At 39.8% G+C, this 25,140-nt stretch overlaps 1 protein-coding gene across 2 annotated transcripts in view; it reads left to right on the plus strand.

The window, feature by feature from the left end:
• LOC116330826 (ERC protein 2-like) overlaps positions 1-25,140 on the plus strand; it is a 155,993-nt gene that overhangs the window by 63,494 nt on the left and 67,359 nt on the right. For both annotated transcript variants that reach the window (XM_039604950.1, XM_039604952.1), the window contains 5 exons: positions 427-468; positions 838-1,031; positions 10,389-10,482; positions 18,764-18,916; positions 22,420-22,580. In XM_039604950.1, the coding sequence (XP_039460884.1) occupies positions 427-468; positions 838-1,031; positions 10,389-10,482; positions 18,764-18,916; positions 22,420-22,580 (644 nt within the window). The remainder of the gene's footprint in view (positions 1-426; positions 469-837; positions 1,032-10,388; positions 10,483-18,763; positions 18,917-22,419; positions 22,581-25,140) is intronic.

The following is a 25,140-nucleotide window of genomic DNA, read 5'->3' on the forward strand; positions in this document are numbered from 1 at the left end:
TTCTAGGTTAGAAACTTCCTTTGGGATATTTTTCTCAGAGAATGGTTTGATCAGCATAACTGTGTTCTTTCTTTTTTTCTTTCAGCATTTATTTTAAAAAGAATTGAGATGTTTGGTGGTCTCATAAAATCGCAGCCAAAACAGAGCAAGTATGTAATTTTATAATGATAATGAACTCCTAGCTCTACATGAGAGATGCCCTGGGGAGGGAACTGATAGAAGCAAACCACAGAAAAGCAGGCAGCCCGAGCTAAATTATGAATTGTAACCTAGAATTCAGGACTGACTTACCTTTTCCTTTTCGGTTCATGCAAGATGATAACACACCTGCTCTTGTATAATTATCAGTGCCAATGATTTAGTCCTACAGGATGTCAAAAGGTTTATTTGTTTATCTACAATTTCTTTCTTTTTTTTAACTTCTAGGTGAAAACCAAAGTAGATGGGCCACCGGCAATGAGCCCCACGGTAGGTTGGGTTTTTTTTTTGTTAGTGCTAACTGTTAGCATATTACATAGAAATTTTTGGCATGATGCTCAATGCTAGGCTAACAGCTCTAATAGGTTAAAGCTCAGCTATATTAATATGGTTATAATAAAAGAATTGAAATGTTTTTCAATTTATCTGAACCTGTTCTATTGGTAATGAGCCGCAAAGTGTTAGGAAGCCTAAGTTTGAGCGTTTGGCTACGTTTGACAATGATCTGAAGTGGTCAGTGTAGAGAATATTTCAAATGCTTTCATGCTGTCTAGGTACCAGTTCACACATGGTTGTTTTTTGTACCTAATGAATCCATTCTCACCCCCCCAATGCTTACACAAACATATATACTCAAAGATCCAAACTACAGAGGAAGCAGTCAAGATATGTCCGGATATCACAGATCGTCTGAGGGTCCTAGAGCAGGAAGTGGGCCGCTACAGAGAGGAGTCCAGGAAGTCACAAGCTGAAGTGGAGAGGCTGATGGGAGCTTTAAAGGATGCTGAGATGGACAAATCTTGCAAGGAGAAAAAAATCTCTGATCTTGAAAGGTGAGGGTTTAAGGAATTCAGTCAGTTTCGTAACAAGTCAGCATCTGAGTGTCTTTCCAAGTAACCGGATCTTTGTAAGGCATCGGTTCATTCCTACGTTCTCTATTTATAAAGGGGTAATCCATGAAATATAAACTGTCTAGATTGAGTCGTCCTAGCACTTGAAACCACTTTTATGTTGCCATTCTTTTGGCCTGATGTAATCAGTCCAGAAAATGACTGCAACCTGTTTAAATATAAGTCTAATCATTTGGCTTAATGTCTTATTATTTGTTTTTATCTGTCAATGTCTGCAGACATGGGTAAGTAGATATTTAGTGTGCCCGTTAACCCCACCGTCATAATACTGCTCACACTGCCCATGATCATTACGTTTGACATCATGCTGTGGTTGCTGGCTCCTTTTAAATTTTCTCAGGTATAAAGTTGGAAATTGGGGGAACTGACTGTATCTGAGCCTCAGGAAGCTTAGATTTGACTGTCTCGTTGGGACAGTAAATGCATAATCCATTTATGGTCTTCATTCCTGTCACAGTAATAACACAATAAGAGACTTTATATGCTTCCTGTGGAGACATATAGCTTCTCTTTTGTGTTGACGGCTGCAAATCTTCTTTGCACACATTTCAATCCTGTCATCAGTGCGGTCATCTGTGTTTTCTCATATCAAATTATCCATATGTGTGTTTATATAAATGTCTTTGCATTACTTTTGACTACTGTCAATGCATTCTGTGACTGTGTTTGTGTGTGTATGTGAGCGAGCATTTGAGTTTGCCAGGCAGGCAGCCAGCGGCATGCCAGTGGGAGGTTTTTGTATCCAGCCCAGACACTGGATGTTTATACTACTCTGTTTATTACTGGCACAGTGCTACTCAATTATCATCTGATTTATGGATTGGCATGGTGTGTATATGTACCCAAATGAGTAGTTGTTTAGTGCCAAGGCAGAAGTACAGTATGTTAGTGTTTGTCTGCATATTTACTTCATACAGTATGTGTGTGTGTGTGTGTGTATGGGTGAAAAAGAAGCTCAGAAGAAATGTGTACAGAGAATGTTTCTGAATTTGAAATGTGATATTTAAAGTGGTATTTAGGCGTGTGTCTGTATATGTAGATTAATAGTGGATCAGTCTTTTGGTGGATCACGGGCTGCAAAGATGGGGCATGAGTGTAAAAAAATATGAAAACAATCATTTTTCACACACATTGGCTTCATCAGGTGTGTTAACACTTGTTCTGGTTCTGAATGGTTTGGAATCAGTTTGCATGGGCTGTATGTTCTGGATCCAACACAGTTTCCTGCCTCATTCATTACCCATTTTACAGACTGGCTGCTCTGGCATGGAAACCATGCGCTGACTCAAACTCTGTGGGAACTCCTAAGCATCAAGTAATAGGAAAGCAGTAGCTCCTACAGAATTTGTTCACAAACTCTACTCTGTTTTTCCGTGCATCTCTGCAAGAATGGATATTTTCGTTTTGTTTACATTTTTCTGCCATTCACTTGCAACTTTCATGACCTGGTCACACGCATGCTCATCGTACTTGGTGCATGTGTAGTGTCCGTGCATGTGCGTGTGCAGCGATTTCTGGGACGCGAACGTTTTGGATCGTTGGAAAAGTTCCTTTTCCCCTCAGCTCATCCATCTTATTTGGTCCCGCTGTCTCATTAGTGTCAGCCAGTCCCTCCTATCAGCACGAACCCTCACCTCTGGTCAGCATGCACAGGTCAGAGGTCACATGCAAGCCGGCCTGTGAGAGCAAGGTCCATTGTAGTCCTGCAGAGTTGCTATGAACACACACAGAATAGTTGTTTGTACAGTAGAAAATACACTTGAAGGTATTTTCTTATGTTAGCATGTGTGTCTGCTATAGAAAATTGAGGGGCATCGAGTAGTGTTGGTTCTCAGTGTCCTTTTTGATTTAACAAAGACATTAAACAGAAACAGAAGAATTTTTGCATATGTGTTTTTGCACACATGTGTTATATGAAAGCATGGGCGGACGAGTGTCTGTGTGCTGATTGGACTTCTGTTGCAGAGCATGCGGAATGTAGCTTATCTGGGCAGAGGATGAATGTCTTTTTAATCAGAGTGTTTCTGTTGGAAGTCAGTCAGATGACCTATTAACCACTATCTGAATGGAGAGGGAGAACAGATGAGGAAATAGACACTTTCTCATCCAGTTGGCAGTGAAGCAAAGAGAGTCAAAGATGGATGGAGCTAACAGGCCATTGTAATAAATACCTTCCAGCACAGGGGAGACTCACTCACAGCTTGTTGATTGCTTAGTGATCTACTCTAAGTCATCAGTGATAACATTAGGGTAGTTTATGGTTGACGTTTTATTTACTGTTGTTAGTGTACAGTAGATGTAAAGCTAATCTGCCAAAGTAATCAGTGACATTGAACAGGCTTTGTGGAACGTATCAGCATGTCATACTAATTCTAATGGATTTGTTAAATAGATCTCTCGTGGTTATAGATCTCTTCAAGCAGTTTGTCTCTGTGTGATGGACTGAAAAAAAAACCAAAACAACAAAAAAAAAACCCCAAACATTTTTTGGGACTGACATACTTGGAAGTTAAGAACAACTTGCGGGAATTAAAATACACAAGGTTTTAATTAACTTTCAACATGATGTCAAAGTAAAAACACTGAAAACGGAATTGGAGCGTGTGTAGTTTCACAAATTTTAGGAATAAATTGTGACAAAAATTGTGGCATGAAACATAAAGCCTTAATTCTTTTTTTTCTCCCTTCCTTCTTGCCTCCTTCACTCATAAACTTATAATATTAATTGTTGGAATTATGTTGTATGGTTTTCTTGATGCTTTGACAGCCCTATACTTTTAAAATTTGGGGGCTAAACTTGAAAAATAAATCAGCCATCCAGTCTCACAGTACCACAGCTTTTGACGATGTAAGAACTGTGGTATGTAAGGGAGGGTTGCAGGAAAAGGGAGTCCATGTGTGTTCGTGTGTGTGTGTATGAATTTATGTGTGTGAGTCTAAAGTGAGATTGCCGAGTCAAGATGTAAGGAAAGGAAAGGATGACAAACAAATACATGTGCACACATAAACACATGCATGTCATTTTTGGCTGCATTCCTGTGAACATAATCAAACCCCAGGTGCTGATAGCCTACAAAACACACAAATACACACATTACCTCTGCTTATAATATTTATTCATTGATATGTTTGTAAACAGTCGGCTTTTCTAATGCAGGTGTGGGTTTTAACCAATGATTTTACTTTGAAATTAACCTGAAACTTACTGTTATATGGATGAAATATACAGCACTGTGGAAAAATCTTGAGCCACCCCTCATTTCTTGATATTTTGCTAGGAAAATGGGAATTCGGTGCAGTGATTACTATACATTGAAATACAGTATATAAGGCAAAAACTGTTTATATAGTTCTAACAAGCTTGAACGTCTGTATTTGGTTTGACTGCTTTTATTTTTTCAAAACAGTCTGAACTCTTTAGTAGTCTCCAGGAATTTTTCTTAAGGGATCCTGAAGGACATTCAAAGCTCTTCTTTGGATGTTTCTGCCTTTTGTTCTGTTTTCTGTCAAGATGATCCCACACTGCTTCTATAATGTTGAGGTCCAGACTCTGGGGAGGCCAGATCATGACTGATTGAGTTCCATTGTTTTTTTTCTTTGCAGGTATGCTTTTACTGCATTGTCAGTGTTTTCAGGATCATTTACAAATGAACCTGTTGCCAATCAGATGCTTTCCAGATGGTAATGCATGGTGGATCAAAACCTGATGGTTCATAATTTCCTCAATTTTGACTACAACCCCAACACCACTGTTTTTTAAAAGCAGCTCCAAATCATGATAGAGCCTCCACCATGTTTTACAGATGGCTGTACAGTAATCCCTCACTCTTGTACCTCTTTCCTGAGCTTCTCCATACATATTGATGAAAATTTGAGCAAAAAATATCAAATTTGGATTCATCACTCAATAAGACCTGCTGCCACTGATTTTCATTCCAGTTCTTGTGTAATCTGGCATACCTCAGTGTTTTCTCCTTGTTTCCTTTTCTTAAGTATGGCTTATTGACAGCCACCCTTCCACTGAGACTATTTCTGATGAGGCTTTGGCGAACAGTAGATGGATCAAATGAAGGGCCAGAGCATCTCACAGGTCCCATGTCAAGTCTGCTGATTTTTGCTGGATTTTCCCTCTTTTTTTTAAGGACATGACTATTAGGTACTGTTCATCTGCTGTAGATATTTTTTAGACTTACCACTCCTTCTTTTGTCCTCTGCTTGACCAGTTTCCTCACTTTTCTTAAGGAGAGAGCATGTCAAACACCATGCTGAGATATGGCAAGTTTTTGGCTAATAGCTGTTTGGGAAACACCTTGTTGGTGCAAAAATACTATTTTGTATCTGACAAATTGTTTCATCTTTGGTGTTTTTGTAGGTCAGGTACAAACTGGTCAGGCTGAACTAAAAAATTAATGAAAAACCTTCAGAAAGCCTGGGGATAATTTTCAAGAGCACCTTAAAAATAATAAAGTCTGGCTCCTTGGCAGTAAAATATAAAGAAATTAGTACTTTTTCACAGTACTGTAAGCAAGAATAACCCACAGTAGAAGAGGACTCTTTTCTGACACACACAGGGAATAGATCGGAAATGTTCAGTGAAATAAAATGCACATACTAAAATTTAAAAATGTAAACATATAAACTATACTGCTTTCTTTCTTTCTTGCACCCCCACACACACACACACACACACACACACACACACACACACACACACACACACACACACACACACACAAAGACAAAATATGAGAAAAGTTGAACATGTCTAGGCATTATAAAGCATCCGTCACTAATAAACAGAATTGTGTTTGAGTCTCTCATCACTTCTCGCATCTCAGATAATATCTGTGTCTCCCAGTTAACTCGCACCGTGTTTTCATTTTCTTCTATTTCTCTTCTCTGTATTCCTTCAGTTTTTACATTAGTTAGAAAATGTTTTTACTTCAGATCATATCTGTCTGTTATTCAATATATTGTACAACCCTGAGCCGTAACTGCGCCAGCGTGTCCCCGTCTGCTTGAAATCTGAGGATTTTGTTCCACTCGGCGGTTTATTAACAGAAACGAGAAAGAGAGAGTAAGAATTAAGTGTTATGAAGGGAAAGATAGCAATCTGTTTGTTTTGTTCTTTTAACGTTACTGCTTCTTTTAACCTATATTTACATGGGAAATGACTCTATATTCACAATTGACCACAATCAGATTCTGTAAGAACCCACTATGACCACAGCTGCTTGCTGCTGGCCACTCAGCAGCTCTCCTAAAAAGGGACATCAGCAAATCCGCAAGGAGGATTACTGATTAGTTTTTATGTTTTTATTCCTACAGAAGAAATACAAGGTAAACATCAAGCAAAAATATCAAAGTGATAATGGAAAAAGAAACTGAAATAAAGAAAGGGCTATATAAATATGTAAGAAGAGATATACGAGGGGAAAAACGAGCTCTCTGGTGACATCCAGAAATAAAGTGGAGCTGCTTATGTTGGAAGGTGGATGTGTGGAGAGCTCCAGGTGGAAGAAGCAAAAGGAAATGTGAAAAATTACTTATTACGCTCAGTTTAGGAAATGGCTGGACTTATTCACACTGCTTTCTCTCTCACACTTCATCTTTCTAAGAAATGTCACCGCAATAAAATACTGTTTCCCTGCAGAATTTACTCATTTCGTTAATCAACAAATCACTGTTCCCTCTCATATTTTCCACTCGCATGCGACCCAGCCCTTCTGCTCCTTTTCACACTCCTCGTGCTCTCGTTCGCCTTCGCTCAGGTCAGAATACTTATTTAATTTTTGCACCGATGGGCTGATGGGGGGTATATCAGCTATCAAACAGGACCAGTGTGTCTGCTGGTTTATACACCTGTGCCAGTAGCAGCTTTGTCTGATAGCTGATATGCCCTCATGGCAAGATAGCTCTCCATGGACATGCCTGCGAGCTTATGAAAACACACAGAGACATCAAAGATCAGAGGATAAGCAGATTCTTCTTCTTCTCCTCCTTTCAGTGTGCATATGCGTGCGTGTGAAAATACCTGTGTGCACGCCGTGCTTCTTAAGAGAATTTAATAATACTCCTTATTTATGCAGCACTTTTCAAACCCCACTCATAAAAATGATAAAAACTCATAAAATCAACAACACGGTGATTAAAAACATTTTTTTTAAAGATGCAAGCCAGAGACATGAAACGGCAGACTTATAAACCTGTGTGGTTTCCAGAAGGGAGAGTAATAACAGATATAAATATTGATAGAAATGTTGATTACGCCCCCTTCTGCCGCATCTCTGGTTATTATAACCAAAACTTCCTCGATGGTTTTAAAGGTTACTGTTGTGTGTGTGGCAAGGTGAGGTGTTAAATTTATTCATCTTTTTATTAGGCATATTTCACATTCATTGCACACCAACATCACTCATGAAAACAGACAGTCATGCACACACACACGCGCGCGAACTCATACATTTCCAACTAAGGGCTGTGACAGCAAATATTTGCCCACATGTGGGGGCAGCTTGTCGGTTGCGCCCAGAATAAACACACCAGTGTGGATGTGGAATAATAATGTGGCGCATTTTAGCAGCTGCTTGGTCACAGCTTGTTTACAGTGTTGGAGGGTTCTCTTAAGCACTAATTTGTCACTGTCAGCTTTCTCGCACTTTCTGTTCATTTTTTTTTTCTCTTAAAGTGTGAAGGCCTAAATGTGTGTTTTGATTCTATTTTGAGCATATTTGTGAGTAAATATAAACTCACCCTATAAAGTAAACATAAAGTCTACCCTAAGACCAGTGTGCGTCTTAGGGTGCATGCATTTTGTGGTTAATGAGTGTCTAGTACTAGTGAGTTTACTGTGAGGGCTTGTGTGTGTTTTCCATATTTTTTTAAACCTAATATGTGTGTGCCACATATAACAAGGCTCAAGGATTGGCGCGGAGGTTAATACATATCCATTCTGGCTGGTTAATACACAGTTCAGCTCTGTAATCAGCACCTGAGCGGTACACAACGCTGACAGCTGATTTACTACCCATGTGTGTGTTTCTGTCAGTAATCAGACTCGCTGCAATTTATTTCTTAAAAGGAGAATGTGGGTTATGTGCACAGTGGTGCGCATGCATGTGCTCGCATCTCCTGTCTGCATATGTTTGTGTTTTGTTGTTGAAAGATTTACACAGCAGTGTCTCACCTACCTCAGTCGTGTCTTGTCTTGTCACAGTCTGCTTTCCTGCTAAGACTAGGCACACAGCATTCATCCTTACCTGATTTACTGTACACAGTGTAGCTCTGCAGTCTTCTGAGATGAAGCATGCAGGACTTGTTTTAACTAATAAAACTAAACAAATAAAGCCAGATAAAGCAAGACAGGACAATGAAGCGAACTTATTTGTGCATGTTAAATATTGTGCTATATTCAATAGTCGGCACACACACGTAGACGCAAACACGCAAAATGAAAACTGCAAGGAAGTGTAATTTATGTACATATGTTTACGTCATGTGGAAAACAACGTCCCCTTCTATGTGGAGCTTGCACGATCTCGCCAAGTTTATGCTGCTTTCCTCTGGGAGCTGCTCCTTCGCTCGTCATCACAGTGCAGCTGATAGTTGAAACAATCTTTCAAAAGTGGATACAAAGAGCCAAACTTTGCATGTTTGTCCCTCTGGAGCCATTAATTTAAAAAATCCCATTAGCCACAAGAATATTTGAAATTTTCCCAGTTTAGCCATCGTTTCCATCTTAGGAAACACCTGTTTTACCACAGAACCAGAGGATAAATGTCAGAGGTTTTACTTTTTGATTTATATGCTTTTGATTATAATTTATAACTTTTAACTTTATAACTTAAAACTTCTTCAGAGCTTCTTTGTTTCAAGTAAAGCACGATTTTGCACCATGTTGTGCCAGTGGTCAGATATCGGTTGCAGCTGCACAGTGCTGGGCAGGTCGAGGATTTCCCCTCTGATAACACTATGATGTATAAATATAGGTTCAGACATTTAACATTCACTCTGTATGATTTATTCCCCTGAAATATAATGAATTTCATGTATTTGATGCATGACAACTCCTTTACCCTTGGCTCAGCTCTTCCATGCCCACACCAATTTTTATATTATTGCTGTTATTATTGTTATTTTTTTGTGTTGTGTAAGTATTTACCATCACACCAAATGCCATTTTAGAATCACCAGTTAACCTCACAAGCAATTTTTCGACATGCTTGTCAGGTTAAACCCAACAACCTTCTTCATGTGAGGCCACCAATGTGCCTCTGTGCTGCCCAGCTGCTTGACATATAGGCTAACTTGTGCAATCTAACTGTCTATTAAGTTTGTAAGGTCAGTTACTGTTCTCTGTGCTTAACCTATTCTATTTAGTTTTTAACACTTTTTCACCCCTTTACCTAGTACTCAAAGTGCACTGCAAGCTGCACTTACAAACATATTTTTAAAGCTCATGCACACATGGAAACCCATAAGGGTGCATAGGGAGGTTCGGTTTCAGTCTCTTGCCCAAGGACACTTCAACATAAGGATGCAGAAATCTCGGTCCCCAGTTGCACACTGGATTCCCATTGTTCCTAATACAAAGGATAGCTTAAATGCAAAAAATGTGTTTCCTGATGGGGCTTAATAAAGACAATCTTCCACTTTTCTGGCATAGTTGGTTAATGTTTTGATTCTCTTTGATACAGTAACTAAGTCCAAAGGCAATACACTTGAAGAAAACCTCAAGGAAAATTGGTTTTGTCATTCATTTTAGGAACATACATTTCAACTGGTGCATTATTTTTCTGAGGTGAAAACCAGTTCACTCTTGACTTAAAAAGATGTTGCATGTGTTTGTGGCATCTGTTTGTTGAGTTTTTTGACCACTCATTCATGCAAAATGTCTTCATCTACAGAACGTTTGAAGAGTTTCTTGCATTTGTACAAGAAATCACTTGCTAGACTCATTCTGCAGGCATCCATAACCATTTTTTCTACTTGCCTCGAATTCTACTTACATGGTGTTGAAGGTTTGATTAATTATTTTCCCTGTTCTTTTTTGCTGAAGAAAATGGTAATTTTGATGAATATTTTTTATGGATATTATCATCTTTAAAAGCCACTGGTTCAAACAGGCTCAGATATGTCAAAAAAGCAAGTACTTTCACATGACCGTATAGCGGTGTCTTATAGCATTTAATTTAATGTATTTCAGATTTTGATCATTGATATATGATATAACAAACACTCCTTGTTTATCTGTTGTCATCCATTTTTCTCTGTCTGAAGACAAATCAAGTCTCCTAACATCCAGAAGCAGACAGTGCCAGGTGAGATGAGGAAAGACGCCCTGATTGATGGACATCCCCACTCGTTATCACAGGTTTGAATATGTTCGTACGTTTATGTGAGTGTTATGTTTGGATTCTTCGTCATGTTTCCAACCAACAGAGTTCAGTTTGGTTCATTCTCATTTCATCTACCTTTTTTTGTTTTCCCCTCTCACCACCAGTTGCAAATGATGTCTTAGGAATTATTTTTTTCTCCTTCTTCTTCTTCTTCTTCTTCTTCTTCTTCTATTTTGCTGTGCTGTAGTCCCTCCATTCATAGATCTCAGAGCCAGTCTTAACCAGAAACAAAACTCAGTTCCATACACTACCTAGAAACTGCATCATGGTGACTCACATGGGAATACTAACACACTGTGTCTAGTCAGACCTCATGATGTACCCTTTCTGATGTAATTTGTGTAGTCGCTTACCTGCTTAAACGTCAACAAGAGTGTTAGCAAATTGGTTGACTCACTGTGTGAGAGCACACATATACTTCTACTCGTCTGCAGGCCTATGCTGAGGTGTTAATATACAGAGTGTAGACATGCCAGGTTATTCCCAGAGGACGGATGAAGTAAAGTACATTTACCTTCCTGCCAAACAGACCAAGAGTCTCTCTCAGTCTGTTTTTTTGCTGAACTATTCTGCTATTTGTGTATTCTGGCAGCCAGCATTCAACTTCCTATTTCTGTATCTAAACAGTGTCTGAGAAACACACATTAGTATTGCAATAAGCTGGAAAGAGACATGACGTACATGTCAGGTACAGGGACGTGGGACAAGCTGAACCGGACCTTACCTAGTGCGTCCTGAGTGCGATTCTTTTTGAAGTTACACTAACAGCTGAATGAAGCGCCCTTGATTCAGGTGTAGCATATAAATACAGCTGCAATCTTTGGGACAAACTTCCTTCTTTCATGTGGAAACATACAGCGAAAAATAAAACTTACTCCAAACTTCTTTGGTGGCCTTTCTCTATTTTTTGTAAACATCTTCATATTTTGAACTCTGCCGAGCTGCTTGGCTTTAGCAACAGTCCCCATGAATATACAGCACTTTACATTCAAATGACTACATCAATCGTTTTCTAGATTACAGCAAAGTATATTTGCACTCCACTTGAATGTCAGATAGGCCTCCAAGTGCTGCTGGTCGTCTTTTAACTCGTTCCAGTGGAGGTGACCACATCACTCTAACTCTTGTTGACCTTCAGTGTTTACCAGATTTTACTGCTTGTTTTTTAAGCTTACACGGTCATTCGCCTTTATGTTTGTGATCTTTTTAACTCTCCTCGGGTCTCTTTGAGGTTCTTTAAAAAGCCCTTTCTGAAAATCTCTGATTCGTATTATTTTTATGTTATTATTATTATTATAGCATATTATTAGTAGTGTTATCATCAGTGTTGGGTAAGTTACTTTAAATTAGTAACTTAGTTACAATACTAGTTACTTCTCTAAAAAAGTAACTCAGTTACTTCAAGTTACTCGTTACTTTCAGAGTAACTAGTTACTAGGAAAGTAACTTTGGTTTTACCAGAATTCTCTTGTTAATGTGTTGCTTCCGTAACTGGATACCCAGCAAGTTTGCCAGTCTTCTAGCTTGCTTACTTGCCACAAGTGCACTGTGCCACCTACCAATAGAAAGGAAAAATAATGCGCACATTTCCACGAGAGAAATCCCACGCCTGGACCGTCGTTGACCGCCGCCATGATTCTAGCCTGCTTTTTACATCCAACACAAAAACTGCAGTCATGGTGCTTTTGATTGTACTCAGAACTTGGAAATTCTGCCTTCTGAATAGGAAGATGTAGGTAACACCAGACTGCAGATGAGCTGCATCCAGGGCTGGACTGGGACAAAAAATCATCCCAGGCATTTTGACTAGAGACCGCCCACCATTATAGGAAAAATCATAAAGCCTTTGAATGAAAACAAACACTGTTGTGACAGTGATGTACACTGTTCTGATGGTATATATGTATCAATCTATCAATCGTTTGTTGTAAGACTCAGATAATTATTTTTTTAAAAGCGAGACATTTTAAATGAGAATAATAAAGAAATGTATTTCCTTGTGCCCCCCTTTCCTGTTAATGCCCTACCTGGCCCCCTGGCAACACTTTGCTAGACCCGCCCTGCACAGTTACCAGCTGTCAGCTGCTTAGAAAAGGATGCTGGTGTTATTTGTCTCTCAGAAACAGTTCATAACTTCCCTTCAACTCATCCATGTCACCTAAAAGGTAAACCTGTTTCTCCATCACCTGTTCAGCTCTGATGATTCAGTAAGGACATCTCCTGGTTTCATCTTCATGTTTCCACTCACCAGATAACCAAACCGATATCATGACCAGCAGCTTTACAGCTGTGGCTCCAGCAAACATCAGCTGATACTAGAAATTAATATTAAATAAATTCTAACAACAGCTGATCAAGCTTAAACGTGCTGCTGTTGTTTAATGCGACATCCGCTGGTTTCCTCTTTCTGCGCAAAGTGGGCGATAAATAAACAAGAGAGAAAAGCCGATTAGCTGATCATTGATCAGTTTCGTGATTGAAGTAGAAACGGGAGAGGAGAGAATGAGAGAAGAAGAGGCAGCTGTGCAGCTTCAGCTTTGTGTCTTTTTCATTGTAGCTGAATTACGGGACAAACTGTGTTCCTTTTCACCTCAGTACAAACGCTGTAATATTTTCTCTGAATACGAGACGATTCTGTTTTTACGGACGGTTGGCAACTCTAATAATTAACCGTATGAACAAAATAAAGTTCAACATCAGTAACATAGCACCCACACAGCTGTATAGAAACTCCGTCATGCTAGCTAGCACGCAGTACGAAAATGTCAGCATACCGAAAATAAACTCCACCTAAACTTGGTTTATATCTGACTCAGACAGACTGCAGGTCATAACTTCTTACCTGAAGTTCAGTTCACCTGACACGCGGACCGGCGGCCGCTTCGGGTCTCTCCTCTTGCCTCCCTTTCCTTCATCCACCTGCTGGCTTCCACCACTTGCTAATGTTATTGAATCTGTGGAAGCTCCGCGATATCCACCACCACGAAGTAACGAGTAACGAGCCTATCTAAATCCCAGTAACGAGTAACGCGTTCCTGGTTTTGGCATAATAACTAGTTACCGTGCTCGTTACCACAATAATAACGTAGTTACTGTAACGCGTTACTTAATAATGCGTTAGTCCCAACACTGGTTATCATTAGTATTATTTATCCTGAATACAATATAACCATCAAATTTTTGTTGACTATGTCATTAAATGTTTGGGATGGCACTAAATGTGGCAGATGCTCCCAACAGATATGTCAATTGGGAGAGATTGGAGAAGAAGCATCTTGGATAAGAAGCTTTGAGAAAGGCCTCATTTCTGCAAGCGTCCAATATGGAAAAATTGATTATTTCCATTTATTTTTGTAGTTATTGCATATATTAAAAAATACTGACCAAAGGAAATGTTCATCTTCGAGCAGATACATGAAATCAGACTGAAATTCCTGTTTATTGTCATTGATCTGTGATGCTCCACCCTCCTGGTTTCCTGTGCCATTCTTTGCTGTTTCCTCTGGCAAGAGCCTCAGTTGGTCTTCAGAGCAACTGGCTGCACCTGAGAGGTGGGAGCGGCCAAGAGAACAAACCAAAAAAAAAAAGCCAGCTCTTTCCGGCTGCTCTCATTCTTAATAAGTAATCCGAGCCAGATGTTCTGCATAACAATATACAGAACAGTTTTCACAGGACTCCATGATTCCATCACAGCATTGGATTTGGGCTGAGCTTTGAACATTGACTGAGCCATTGTGCTGTGCTTTGTGTCATTGTCCTGTTGCATGCATGTCACATTTGACTCTAGAATACCTTTGTGTAAAGAGGAGTTCATGATTGACTCCATAACTGCAAAGTGCTCAGGTCCTCTAGCTGTAAAACAAGCCCAAATCATCATCCCTCCACCACCTTGCTAACAGTTGGGATGAGGTTGTTGCAGAGGTTTTGCAGTTTGTTTGGATGAAAATGTGCATACCTACAGTAAGCAGTATGTTCTTTTAGAGAGAAGAAGCCTTCTCATGACAGCCCTTCCAAACAAGCCATACTTGTCTGGGATGTAGCTGTTAGGTTTAATGCAATTATTCTGAGACTCTGATTACAGTCTGACCTTGGGGTGAATTTGCTGGGACGCCCACTACTGGGAAGATTATGGGATTGTGTTAAGATGAACCAGAATGCTCCAGACCATTAAACTGCCAGAATTTCTGCTTTTACAAAGATACGTTACACCTAGACTATAAAAGCTGCTGCTACTGACCTCCTTAATTCTATGGAAGCAGTAAGGGTGTACTTAGTTTTTCACAGCACTACATGGTGTCCTGTGAAACCTTTTTTTCACTGGACTGTAATTCCTTTTGTGCTGACATCTTACATAACATTCTTGCATACTTTCACTTATCCATGCGTGCTTTATAACGTTAACTCCTTTCATGTCTCAACACAGATTTTTAGCTGTGCCAGCGGCATGGCTCTAAAGCTTTCTTGGTTAATCTTGATATTTAGAGAACTATTCAGTGGATTGCCATGAAACTCGATACAGACATCCACTATACTTAGTGCTTAAACCCTAACTTTGATGATCTACCAGCTTTTTCCACAACAAACTTTTGCATCTTTTTAACATTTGCGGTTCAAAGTTAAATGTTCACTGGATGAAATCTCATGAATTTGGCCCACATTTGTCTCCTCAAGATGATTTTAATCATGTTGGTAACTCCTTCAGCAAAACTCAATTCTAATACACTTCATTGAAAACATTCCCATCAACCTATTTCTGGTAATTAATAACTGTTACTATATCATTAACCTAAAATGACAATCATGGTAAACAATATTGCGGTTACAAATGAGCATGTTAGCTTTGACCGTCTTGATTATGCCAAAGCTAACATGTAGGCCAAAACAATGTTGGTCTTAAGCTTTGAGGATATAGTCTCACTGAACCACAAAGACGGCTGTAGAGTCTTAGACTTGTTTTAAAATGAACCCAATACATAAAATTCACACAAACTCCATTAGAACAGTTTATAATATAGATATTTCTGTCTCCATGGCTAGACAGTCTGACGTCAAAGATTCCTTTGATCCTTATGAGTTATTGCAAAATCCACTTTAACAGTGATTCGCCTAATTCACATGTGCACCACATTTTAGTAAATTCGATTGCGCAGTTAAGTTGAAGAAAAAAGTTTCCCCATTTTGGGGCAGGTTTCAAAAGAAATTTATAACAAATTTATAACATGGACATCAATCCAACATTAGGTAAGCAAATAAGACATAAGTTTCTTAGACATCATCAAATATAGGAGGAATTTGTTAAAAATGCAACAAAGGCATACCAATAAAACATTAAAATTTTGAAGTCAGGTTACATTAGATCAAGTATTCCAGCCCACTGGCTATGGAGACACAATATACAATCTGTATATTGTGTCTGTCTATCAATGTCTATCAATCTTTTTTTTTTCCAAATTTCCCCCTAAATCAAAAAAAAACAAGCAGAAGAAACATTCCTTGCTATAATTCATTTTTCTTTCAAAAACAGGTGAGCACCGAGGGTTGCTGATGCCTCTCTGTTACAGATAAAAGAGAAATATACAGTCTGTATATTGTGTCTGCTCAGCGGTGAGGCTGGGTTGTGGCCTCTTCCTTTCTCTTTCCCCAGCTCTCTGTCTCTCCTCTTATCTCTGGGTCCATCAGGAACACAGCACGCTCCAAGGGTAAACACACACAAACAAACTCTCCCAATCTTGCCAGAAGAGTTTATGTGGGATGGAGCGATAACATCTCTTTGCTCCATTGTCTCCATCGCGCCACGCTGCACTTAACAAACACAGAGAAAACACATCGGAAGTATTTTCCTCAAACCTTCACACTGGCCTTTTATTTCTCTTTTATCTGTAACAGAGAGGCATCAGCAACCCTCGGTGCTCACCTGTTTTTGAAAGAAAAATGAATTATAGCAAGGAATGTTTCTTCTGCTTGTTTTTTTGTTTTTTTTTTGATTTAGGGGGAAATTTGGAAAAAAAAAGATTGATAGATTTTAAGATTTTCAGTCACTCGGAGCTTGTTCCCAGAGTCTGTAAACTGGACCTAAATTACTTATGAGACGTCTGGCCCTGCACACATATTTAGCATATTTTAAATTATGAAATGGGACACAACAGTTCATAAAGACTGAGACAGATGTCTGATCATAGGTGCACAGCTGTTGGAAATGTGCATTCTCTCACTCTCCGCTCGTTTATTTAAGTGATGGTAATCCCTTCATCAAACCAGAACAGACCAGAGCCATAATGATCCTTCCCGGGGGAATTAGGTGATGATTGGTGCTGCAGAGGCAATTATCTTCACTTTTCTCCCTGTTCTCTGTGCTTTTGTATCTGTCTTGCCCTATTTTCCCCATTCTTTGTAGTTTTGAAAGCCAGCGATATTCTCGTGTTACTAATAAAACTGAAAGCAAACATGTATGCACAGACACATTTATAGTGCACATTCATACAGGGGCAGACACAGCTTTCTGGTTAGGTTACACTCAGGGGTCCAGCAGTGGCAGCCCCATCTCAGTGGGGTGTGTATGTGCCTGTTTCTGTCTGTTGGGTGGGGTCAGACCAGTACTTGTTGATTCTGGTGCATCGAGTTACCGCTTGTCTGTCACATCCAATTACGGTTTCGGACCGTTGACGCACTCAGCCTGGCTCTGTGTATATGTGTGTGGGTGTTTGTCGCTCACCTCCAGCTGTGCCATGCCGACGTAACGTGCCACAAGTATCCACTTGTGATTCGGATGGCTTGGCAATGTTTTCATCACACTTACGGATAATCCTGTTGCTGCAGTTTTAGTCTGCACCACTGACTCGCTCAGTGAGTTAGCCTCCTGTACTGATGGGCTGATAATTGTACCAACCTTATACTTATTTCCTCTTCTTTAGTATTTATTGGAGGCACTTAATAAGCTATTCATGTGCAACTTGTGTGTTCCTGGCGCTGTCTCATAAAATGACTTTCACTACATGTGTTGAATCCATCATAAGCGATTTCTCTTGTTAGCTTTCTTCAATACAAAATATTTTCTATATCCCTGTCAGACATGAGACATATGCACATTTACAGGGCAGCTAAAGCTGGCTGATGCCACTTCAAAAGATTTAAATTCACTTTTAAAAACATGTAGCATCTATTTCTGAGATGAAATATCATTTTAACAGCAGTCAGCCAGACTTATTCTCACTTTTCTCTGTTTCCTAGAGAGAGCCTCCGGCCATCCCTATTACTTGCTTATTGCTTTTCACATACCTTATTCACATTTATATTTTACATGTAGATATAAGGTATAAGTATATCAAGTTTGTGACACTGTTTGTTGCTCCTAATGCACAGATTTTGTAGCGCTTTCCGTGTTGCCATTAATTGTTCTTTCTTACATACCCTTCTTATTGTCATCTTGTGTCACTGTGTCTCTTCAGAGAAGGTTGCACAATTATGGGGCTATATGTTTCCGTAGTAGTTAAAGACTCATTGTTTGAGTTCATACCAGAATTTGATTGTAATTCTATAATTCACATCACCAGATCTGGGGTTTAGTGTGAAGTTTATTGGTTTGTTTCATCAGTTCATTAGTTTAACCATTTAAAATCACTGGAAACTGTTTCCTCGTCCACGTGTCCACAAAGCTTCTGTAGTGCTCCCAGAAAAGTGTGAACGTGTGAACTAGAAAGTGAGTCAACGCTTTCGGTGCTGGAGAGAAAGTTGAAAAAAAAGAAAGGCGGAGAGAGGGAGAATCAGAGGGTTTATTATTTCTGTCCAGTGTTTTCTTTCACAGTTCCATCAACCAGGGTGGAAGCGGATCATTTTCTTCCACTCACCATAAGTGTGAGAGGCCACACACAAACTGTGCATGTAAATGCACACAGTCTACTCCACACCTACAGTCTCACACTCACATGAATGGCAGCAAAGGTTATAGCACTTAGAAACTCTTTCTGCCCTACTTATCTCTCTCTTGTGTCTTGACTGTGTCTAATTCTTCATTTGGGAAGTATTTTTGCTTCACTAGCTGCAGGATTTGTTTTTCTTAACTTTTCTTTCATTTCTAATTTAGCTAGAATGATTTTTTTTTTTTTTCAAAGGGCCAAACTGCAGTGTGAATGCAGATGATTTGTGCACAAAATCGTTTGAACATTTCAGAACAAACTTTACTGAAAGAAAAACACTTATCTTCCTGCTTTTTGCTGCTTTGCTTCCAAAACCCCTCCCCTTAACTCTTCATGCCCCTAGCTTCCTCTTTTGGCTTCCCAGGATGCCATGCGGGACACAGCTGAGCGGATCATGGAGCTGGAGAGGGCACTGAGAGAAAGCATGAACACCTCTGCACATAGGGAGGCTCTCTGGGCACAGGAGGAGGCTGCCCGGGTTCAGGCCCAGAGACAGGTTTACCTGGTGTAGCGCATGTGTATCGAGGGCTCCATACCATCACATACATTTACTCGCATGCATGCACACAGATAGTCTCGAGGGTCTCCACACAGGTTTCTTTGTGTACCTTTTAAACTCTATGATCAGTTGATCAGATCATTCAGGACTTGGAGGGACCACTGGAAAAAAAAAAAAAACTTAACTGCGCCTCCATGTGGTTTAAAATGTAACTGCAGGCAGACCATTATATCATTATTACCAAATGGGTAGTTGCCTTTTGTTTCCTCTCTGTTATTGCTTTTTCTTCTTAATTTACTTTTTATTCTCTAAACACTCTTTTGTTTATTTTATTCTTCTTGACTGAAATTTCAAACTAAAAAAAAGGAAAGAAAAAAAAAGAAATTCCAGTGGCCTCCTTTCGTTTTCTCTTGTTAACTTTGCATGCTTGAAAATGTAAGCATATGTTTGAGATGTTGTGAGTTTATGTCTCTGTAAGCAGATTGACTGACAAAGCTGGAGACTTGATGGAGCACAGGTTGCCCCTTTTAACCACATGTCCTGCTTATCTGTCTGCCCTTCTGGCTGCCTGCTGGTCCGTCTACATCTTTGAGCAGGCCCCAAAAAAGTTTACGTGTGTGTGTGCGCGTGTGTGTGTGTACGTAGGTGTGTCTGCGGTGGGAAAGAGAAACAAGGCAAGGGAGTGTGTTTCCTCTTGGTGTGAGCATGCATTTGAATGAGAATGACCTCGCATTACTTATGAGTGCCACAAGTAATATGAGAGCAATCGGCGGTTAAAACAAGAACCAACATTTTGAGGCAGAATGGCGGCTGTATTGCCTCAAACACACACGTATGCTTCCTGGGAGAGTTTAAAAGATGAAGAGAGGCCGGAGCAGCAAAGTAAGAGAAGGTCAAACTCAGTTTAGAAAATTTTGCGAGCGCCAACGCTAACTGCGGCTTGTTTTTTTTTGTTTTGTTTTTTTTTCTTCTCCCTTCTTTTCACATTTTCTGTACTTTTGCGCGCTTGACTTGCATTCAGCATGGATACTGTGTTTATCAAACAATATTCTGATTCACTGCAAAGTCAGAAAAGTATATTTATGTCTGAGGGACTTTTTGCACGCATAGAAGTAAATGATTCAGCCATGACCTGAGTTCACCCATGTCAAAGATTCAGGAAAATCCTTTTCTAGCTGGTGACACATTAACATTCATTGACCCCACAAGCCATAGTCAACTTGCCTTTATTATAAGTCAATCCAGACCCAATGCATAGAAAACATACCGAGCCAGCATGTGGTCATACTGGCGACTGAACTTGACACGAGCTGAACTAGAATAGAGTTACAGCCACACTGTTGAAGGCTGCCCGAGTGCTCAAGGTGCTCAGTCACTGATGCTCACTGTTAACTGTCAAAGGAGTGAGCTTGGTCAGCCAAAATAACGTTACCACATAAGAAGGGAGCAGTTCAGCATGCCATCATTATAAAACTAGACAATTGTCAGTCAATCACCAGTCTTGCCTCGGAGACTGGAAAAGAGTGCGTGGAGCGACTTAGAGAGGAACAAGTTCTTTTGAAACATCACCTGACTCTGGCACTGCTTCAGCCCGCCCTGCCAAACTCACATTCTCACCCCCTCCTTTCCTCACTCTTTGCTTGATTTTCTTCTTTCTTCTCCCCTCTGTCCCAGAGTAATCAGTCTCATGATGTGTAATGCGCTGAAAGTCTTCCATCAGCCTGACCTGCTGAAATGGAGCATGGGTAATGCCCTGGGTCACTTTTTTTCACACCCTTGTTTTCTAAGTCTCTCACTCTGTCTCTGCCTCCCTCTGCCTCTCGTCTTTCTCATACAATCATCTCTGCTGTCCAGCCACTGTCCCGAGCCTTGCGTGTTCCCATCTGCCTTCTTAAGTTGTCTCACGCAATTATCTCCACGCTCTCTCTCTCTTGTTCTTGATTTCTGCTCTTTTGCTCTCCCCTCTGTGGCGTTTGAACTAGGCCTTTGAACCAGCAACACGACGCAAACGGACAAGAGGGATTTGGCCCTTACCTCTGAGCCCTCAATCAGCTTATCAACTAAAGGGGCTTTGGGCCAGCCTTAGAAGGCCTTAGCCTGGCTGGGGGACTTTGCCTTGAAGTTGAGCTAAATTAGCACGCACAGGCTCACTGCTAAGCTGATTAGGTCCGTAATTTCACTAAAATGCATTGTATTCCTTATTAATGATGTGATTGTGAAGTGAGGGCTAGCCTGGGTGGTGGACTAATAAGGGACTGGGAAGGGAAAAGTTGGTGCATGAGGGTTGATAGGCATGTGGTGGGTGTAAATGGAGCTGTGTGTGTGACCCTTGGCTTTCAAGATGAAAAGATTGGCTTTATATTCACTCGATCTGGAATCAAACAGTGAACATTAAAATGGTGTAAGTTTGGAGACTTGCATATTTTGACGTTACTCGGTCTATTAACAGCTAGAAACTACTGAGGTCAATTGTTCTTGGCAGAGCTATGGGGTGTATTTTATTGAATATATTGAATATTTTGTTACATTTTGAAGAAGTTTTGACTGAAAGTTGTCATTTTCCGACCGTACTATTTAAATTTCAGCATTCCGCACTCCCTTTGCTTTTTTCATTTCTTCTCGTATTCAGCGTGTGATATTCATGAAGAGTGAGTGAGCACATAAGCTGACATCTGTGAAACACACCTAGAAAACTGGAGGAGATGGAAACTGTCCTGAAAATGTGTGAACCATTTGGCTCCTTCATAAAAGAGGCCCGTTCCTTTTTTTTTCATGTCCTACCCCATGGAGTGGTTTTCCCTAATAATCCTTTTCTCTACTTTTTTTCTTTCTCCTTTTTTTCTGGCAAATTTTAGATTTTTTTTACCCTGTATCACAAATTAGCAGCTCATCAAAACTAAACAATGATAAATGTTTGTTCCTGTTGTTTTACATTTACATCTGTACATGCTTGAGTAATACTGCATCCTATTGTGAAGTGCTAGTTGTTAGACAATTAGACACTTCCTGTCTAATGACGCCCTGAGGTCATATCCTGTCAGACACACATGTGTGTGCAGATACAGAGGATGCAGTCAAGTGGTTGAGCATTATCCTCAGCTCTAAAGCACAACTACACTTGAGAATCAGGTAAGATAAGTGAAAGGTGAGGGTTGAGAGGAGAGGGTCAGAACAATCACTCAACTAACCTGTGAACCCAAGTAATTTCTCCTGCTCCTAAATGTCAGCTGGTCATTGATTTTCAATGTTTAGGCTGTCATTTTATGTCATCTTTTAGCATTCCAACACACATTCTTGACATACACGCAGACAGCGGATAACTTGCCATATATCAAATTACTTTAGCATGCCCTCACTTCTATGTGTGAGTGTGCATGCATAAGTGCAGAATAGATATGTTTCTTTGTATTATTATAAACTTATCTTATAATTAAGAATGGATCAGTGTGGGTCCTCTAGTGTGTTTATACCACCTTCCTTCTTTGTCTTCCACTGAATAGCTGGAGGAACTGATGGGAGCTTTGGAGAAGACACGCCAGGAGCTGGATGCCACAAAACTGCGTCTGTCCTCCACTCAGCAGTCGCTGCATGAAAGAGACGGACATCTGAACAGTCTGCGGCAGGAGAGACGCAAGCAGTTGGAGGAGATTCTGGAGATGAAGTTAGTGTCACAGTCACCTATATGTCTACATATACCGCACTTACTTTCAGTTACATTAAGTAGCTTTTAGTTGAAGTTTAACTGAATTAAGTGCAGCTGTCTGCCCAAACATCTGTCTTTACAGAGTGGTTAGTGTTGTGGTTTTGGTCACAATATTAGAAATGTGCCATTTTCATCTGCTTATTGTTTAGGTTAAAGTTAAAAGCAATGTTCTTGCAGTGCAAGATGTGTAGTAAAATGAGTAACACTGGATATTTTAGTAATAAGATGCCAACAGAGGGGTAAAAATTTGAGTCATGATGTATTACTACTTTAGTAATACATCATGTTTTTAGGTAAGAAGTCACAGCACTGGACACCATTTTTAACATTATTTCCCTGAAACAAACAGGACTGTGTGAATAATTTCAGTATTGTAATAAGTTAGTTATCAAATGTTTTACTTTTAAAAAAATCATGTGATTTTGATGCTGTTAGACTGATAGGAGTCTAAAATTATTCCCATTAAATGTCACCTTATTATCATATTTGTTTCCAAATATTGAACAGATGTTCCCATTTAATTATTAGTGGGTTTCTGTATTATTACCATGATATTATTATTATTCTAATAAATACACTGGTACGTATATAAAGCTTTTCTTTTCTGGCTGAACCCTCAAAGCACTTTTTTACCACATGCCACTTTCACCCATTTACACCCATACTTTTGTAGCACTTTAATGTATGCTGTAAGTGCTTTCTAACAGTCACACTCCGATGGATGCATCTGAGGCAGTTTGGGGTTCAGTATTCAGTCAGGGAACACGTCAACATACAGACGGGGAGAGTCTGGAATTAAACCACTGTCCTCTAAGTTTCTAATGTTTGTTTTTGCCTCCATTACACTATTACATAAATTCCATTCAAATGTATCTCGAGTATAAATTGTTGATCCCAAGTTAATGTTTTAAGTTACATAGTAATTTCTTAATTATGCATTTTTTAAATTAAATTATTGCCCTAGTACCCCACGTGTTGATATGGAGCTACCATATCAACTGGTAGTGACTGATACTACACTTTCTACTCAGTTTAAGCACTCAAACACTTTCTTACTACAAACCTCATTCACCCATTCATACAAATGCCCTTTTCTGTGCATAAGCACTAACTTAATGTTCATAAACACTATAATAAATGCATTAAGGGGAACTCTTGGTTAAGTATATTGTCCAAGAATACTTTGACATGCAAGTTGGAGGATCAAACCACTGACCTTCCGAGTGGTAGACGACCTGCTGTACCTCCTGAGCCGCAGCTGCCTCCAAAGGGGGGATAAAAGTACACTAAAAGTGTGAGTGCAAGTGACTGACAGCCCATAAAAGTAGATTTTCTTTTTTTTTTTGGCATGGTGTGATGGGCACTGGCATGATTTACTCACTGTTTTATCAAGAACATTTGTAAAAATAGCAGCTTTTTTTTCCACTGCAGCTCATAAACCTGTGTCTAATATTGTATTAGGCACATTTATCTGCTCACCTGTTCACATATGCGTTTGTGTTTGAGTGTGATATAGACATCAGCTCTGAGGTGTATTCTGAAGCAGGATCAGCCGTTGTCTAAAGGTGCCTCGTGAAAAGTTCAGTTTATTGAGGACAGGTGGTGTAAGTTTAGGTTAGATAGATTTGTGTGCAGCTCTTGCTTCATGTGTCTTTGTGACACAGAGGGAGTTAGAGCAGAAGGAAGCTAAGAAGGAGGATGTGCAGAACTGTTTGCATTTCCATGTGTGAGTGTATGTCAGTGGTTGTGTATGGATTTGTGAGTGAGTTCAGTGATCTGCAAGTGGCTTGGCTACATGTGCGTTTGCTTTGAGCGCTCTGATTGAAGGAGCATGGAACCACATATCTGCTTGTCATGTGCTGCAGAGAAATGCCTTTAATGTCAGCTACTCACTGCAGTACAAAAGAGAAGGCTGGCACATTCTGTATGTATTGAAAACACAACTGTTAAAGTCTACTGTGCCTTCAGCTCTTCAGACCACACATATCTGATGTACATAGCTTACGGCATTCTAATGTACATAGCTGTATAGGGTAGCTTTCTGACTACTGACAGCAGGGTGCCCTTTGCCTGTCTGTCTTCACACACACACACACAAACACACACACTGCTGATACAAACCACCTTCCTGTCTGTTTCAATTTCCACCCTCCAAGCATTACTGGGAATGTTTATCAGTGGAAATGTATAACATATGATAGAGTCAGAAAGCGTGGTCTACGTACAGTATAGAAAAAATGCTCAGCGAAGTAGCATGTGATTATTTTAGTGATTTAGTGGTCCTGTAGCTTACGTTCATTTTATTAGAAATATGTCTGAGGAAGAAGGTTGTTGTGATGATTCACTGACATGAACAACAAAAACCACAAAGCAAAACCTTCAGCTTTTGTTCAAGACTTTGACTAGCCTACATTGGTAAGACCTTTAGAAATGAGCTATTGATAAGAGGGCATGGGGGGCGTGAATGTGCATGTTTGTGTGTGTTGTCTGTTGTACACTGGTGTGTGTGTGTGTGTGT

This window comes from Oreochromis aureus, linkage group 20, assembly GCF_013358895.1.
Source record: "Oreochromis aureus strain Israel breed Guangdong linkage group 20, ZZ_aureus, whole genome shotgun sequence".
NCBI classification, from domain to species: Eukaryota; Metazoa; Chordata; class Actinopteri; order Cichliformes; family Cichlidae; genus Oreochromis; species Oreochromis aureus.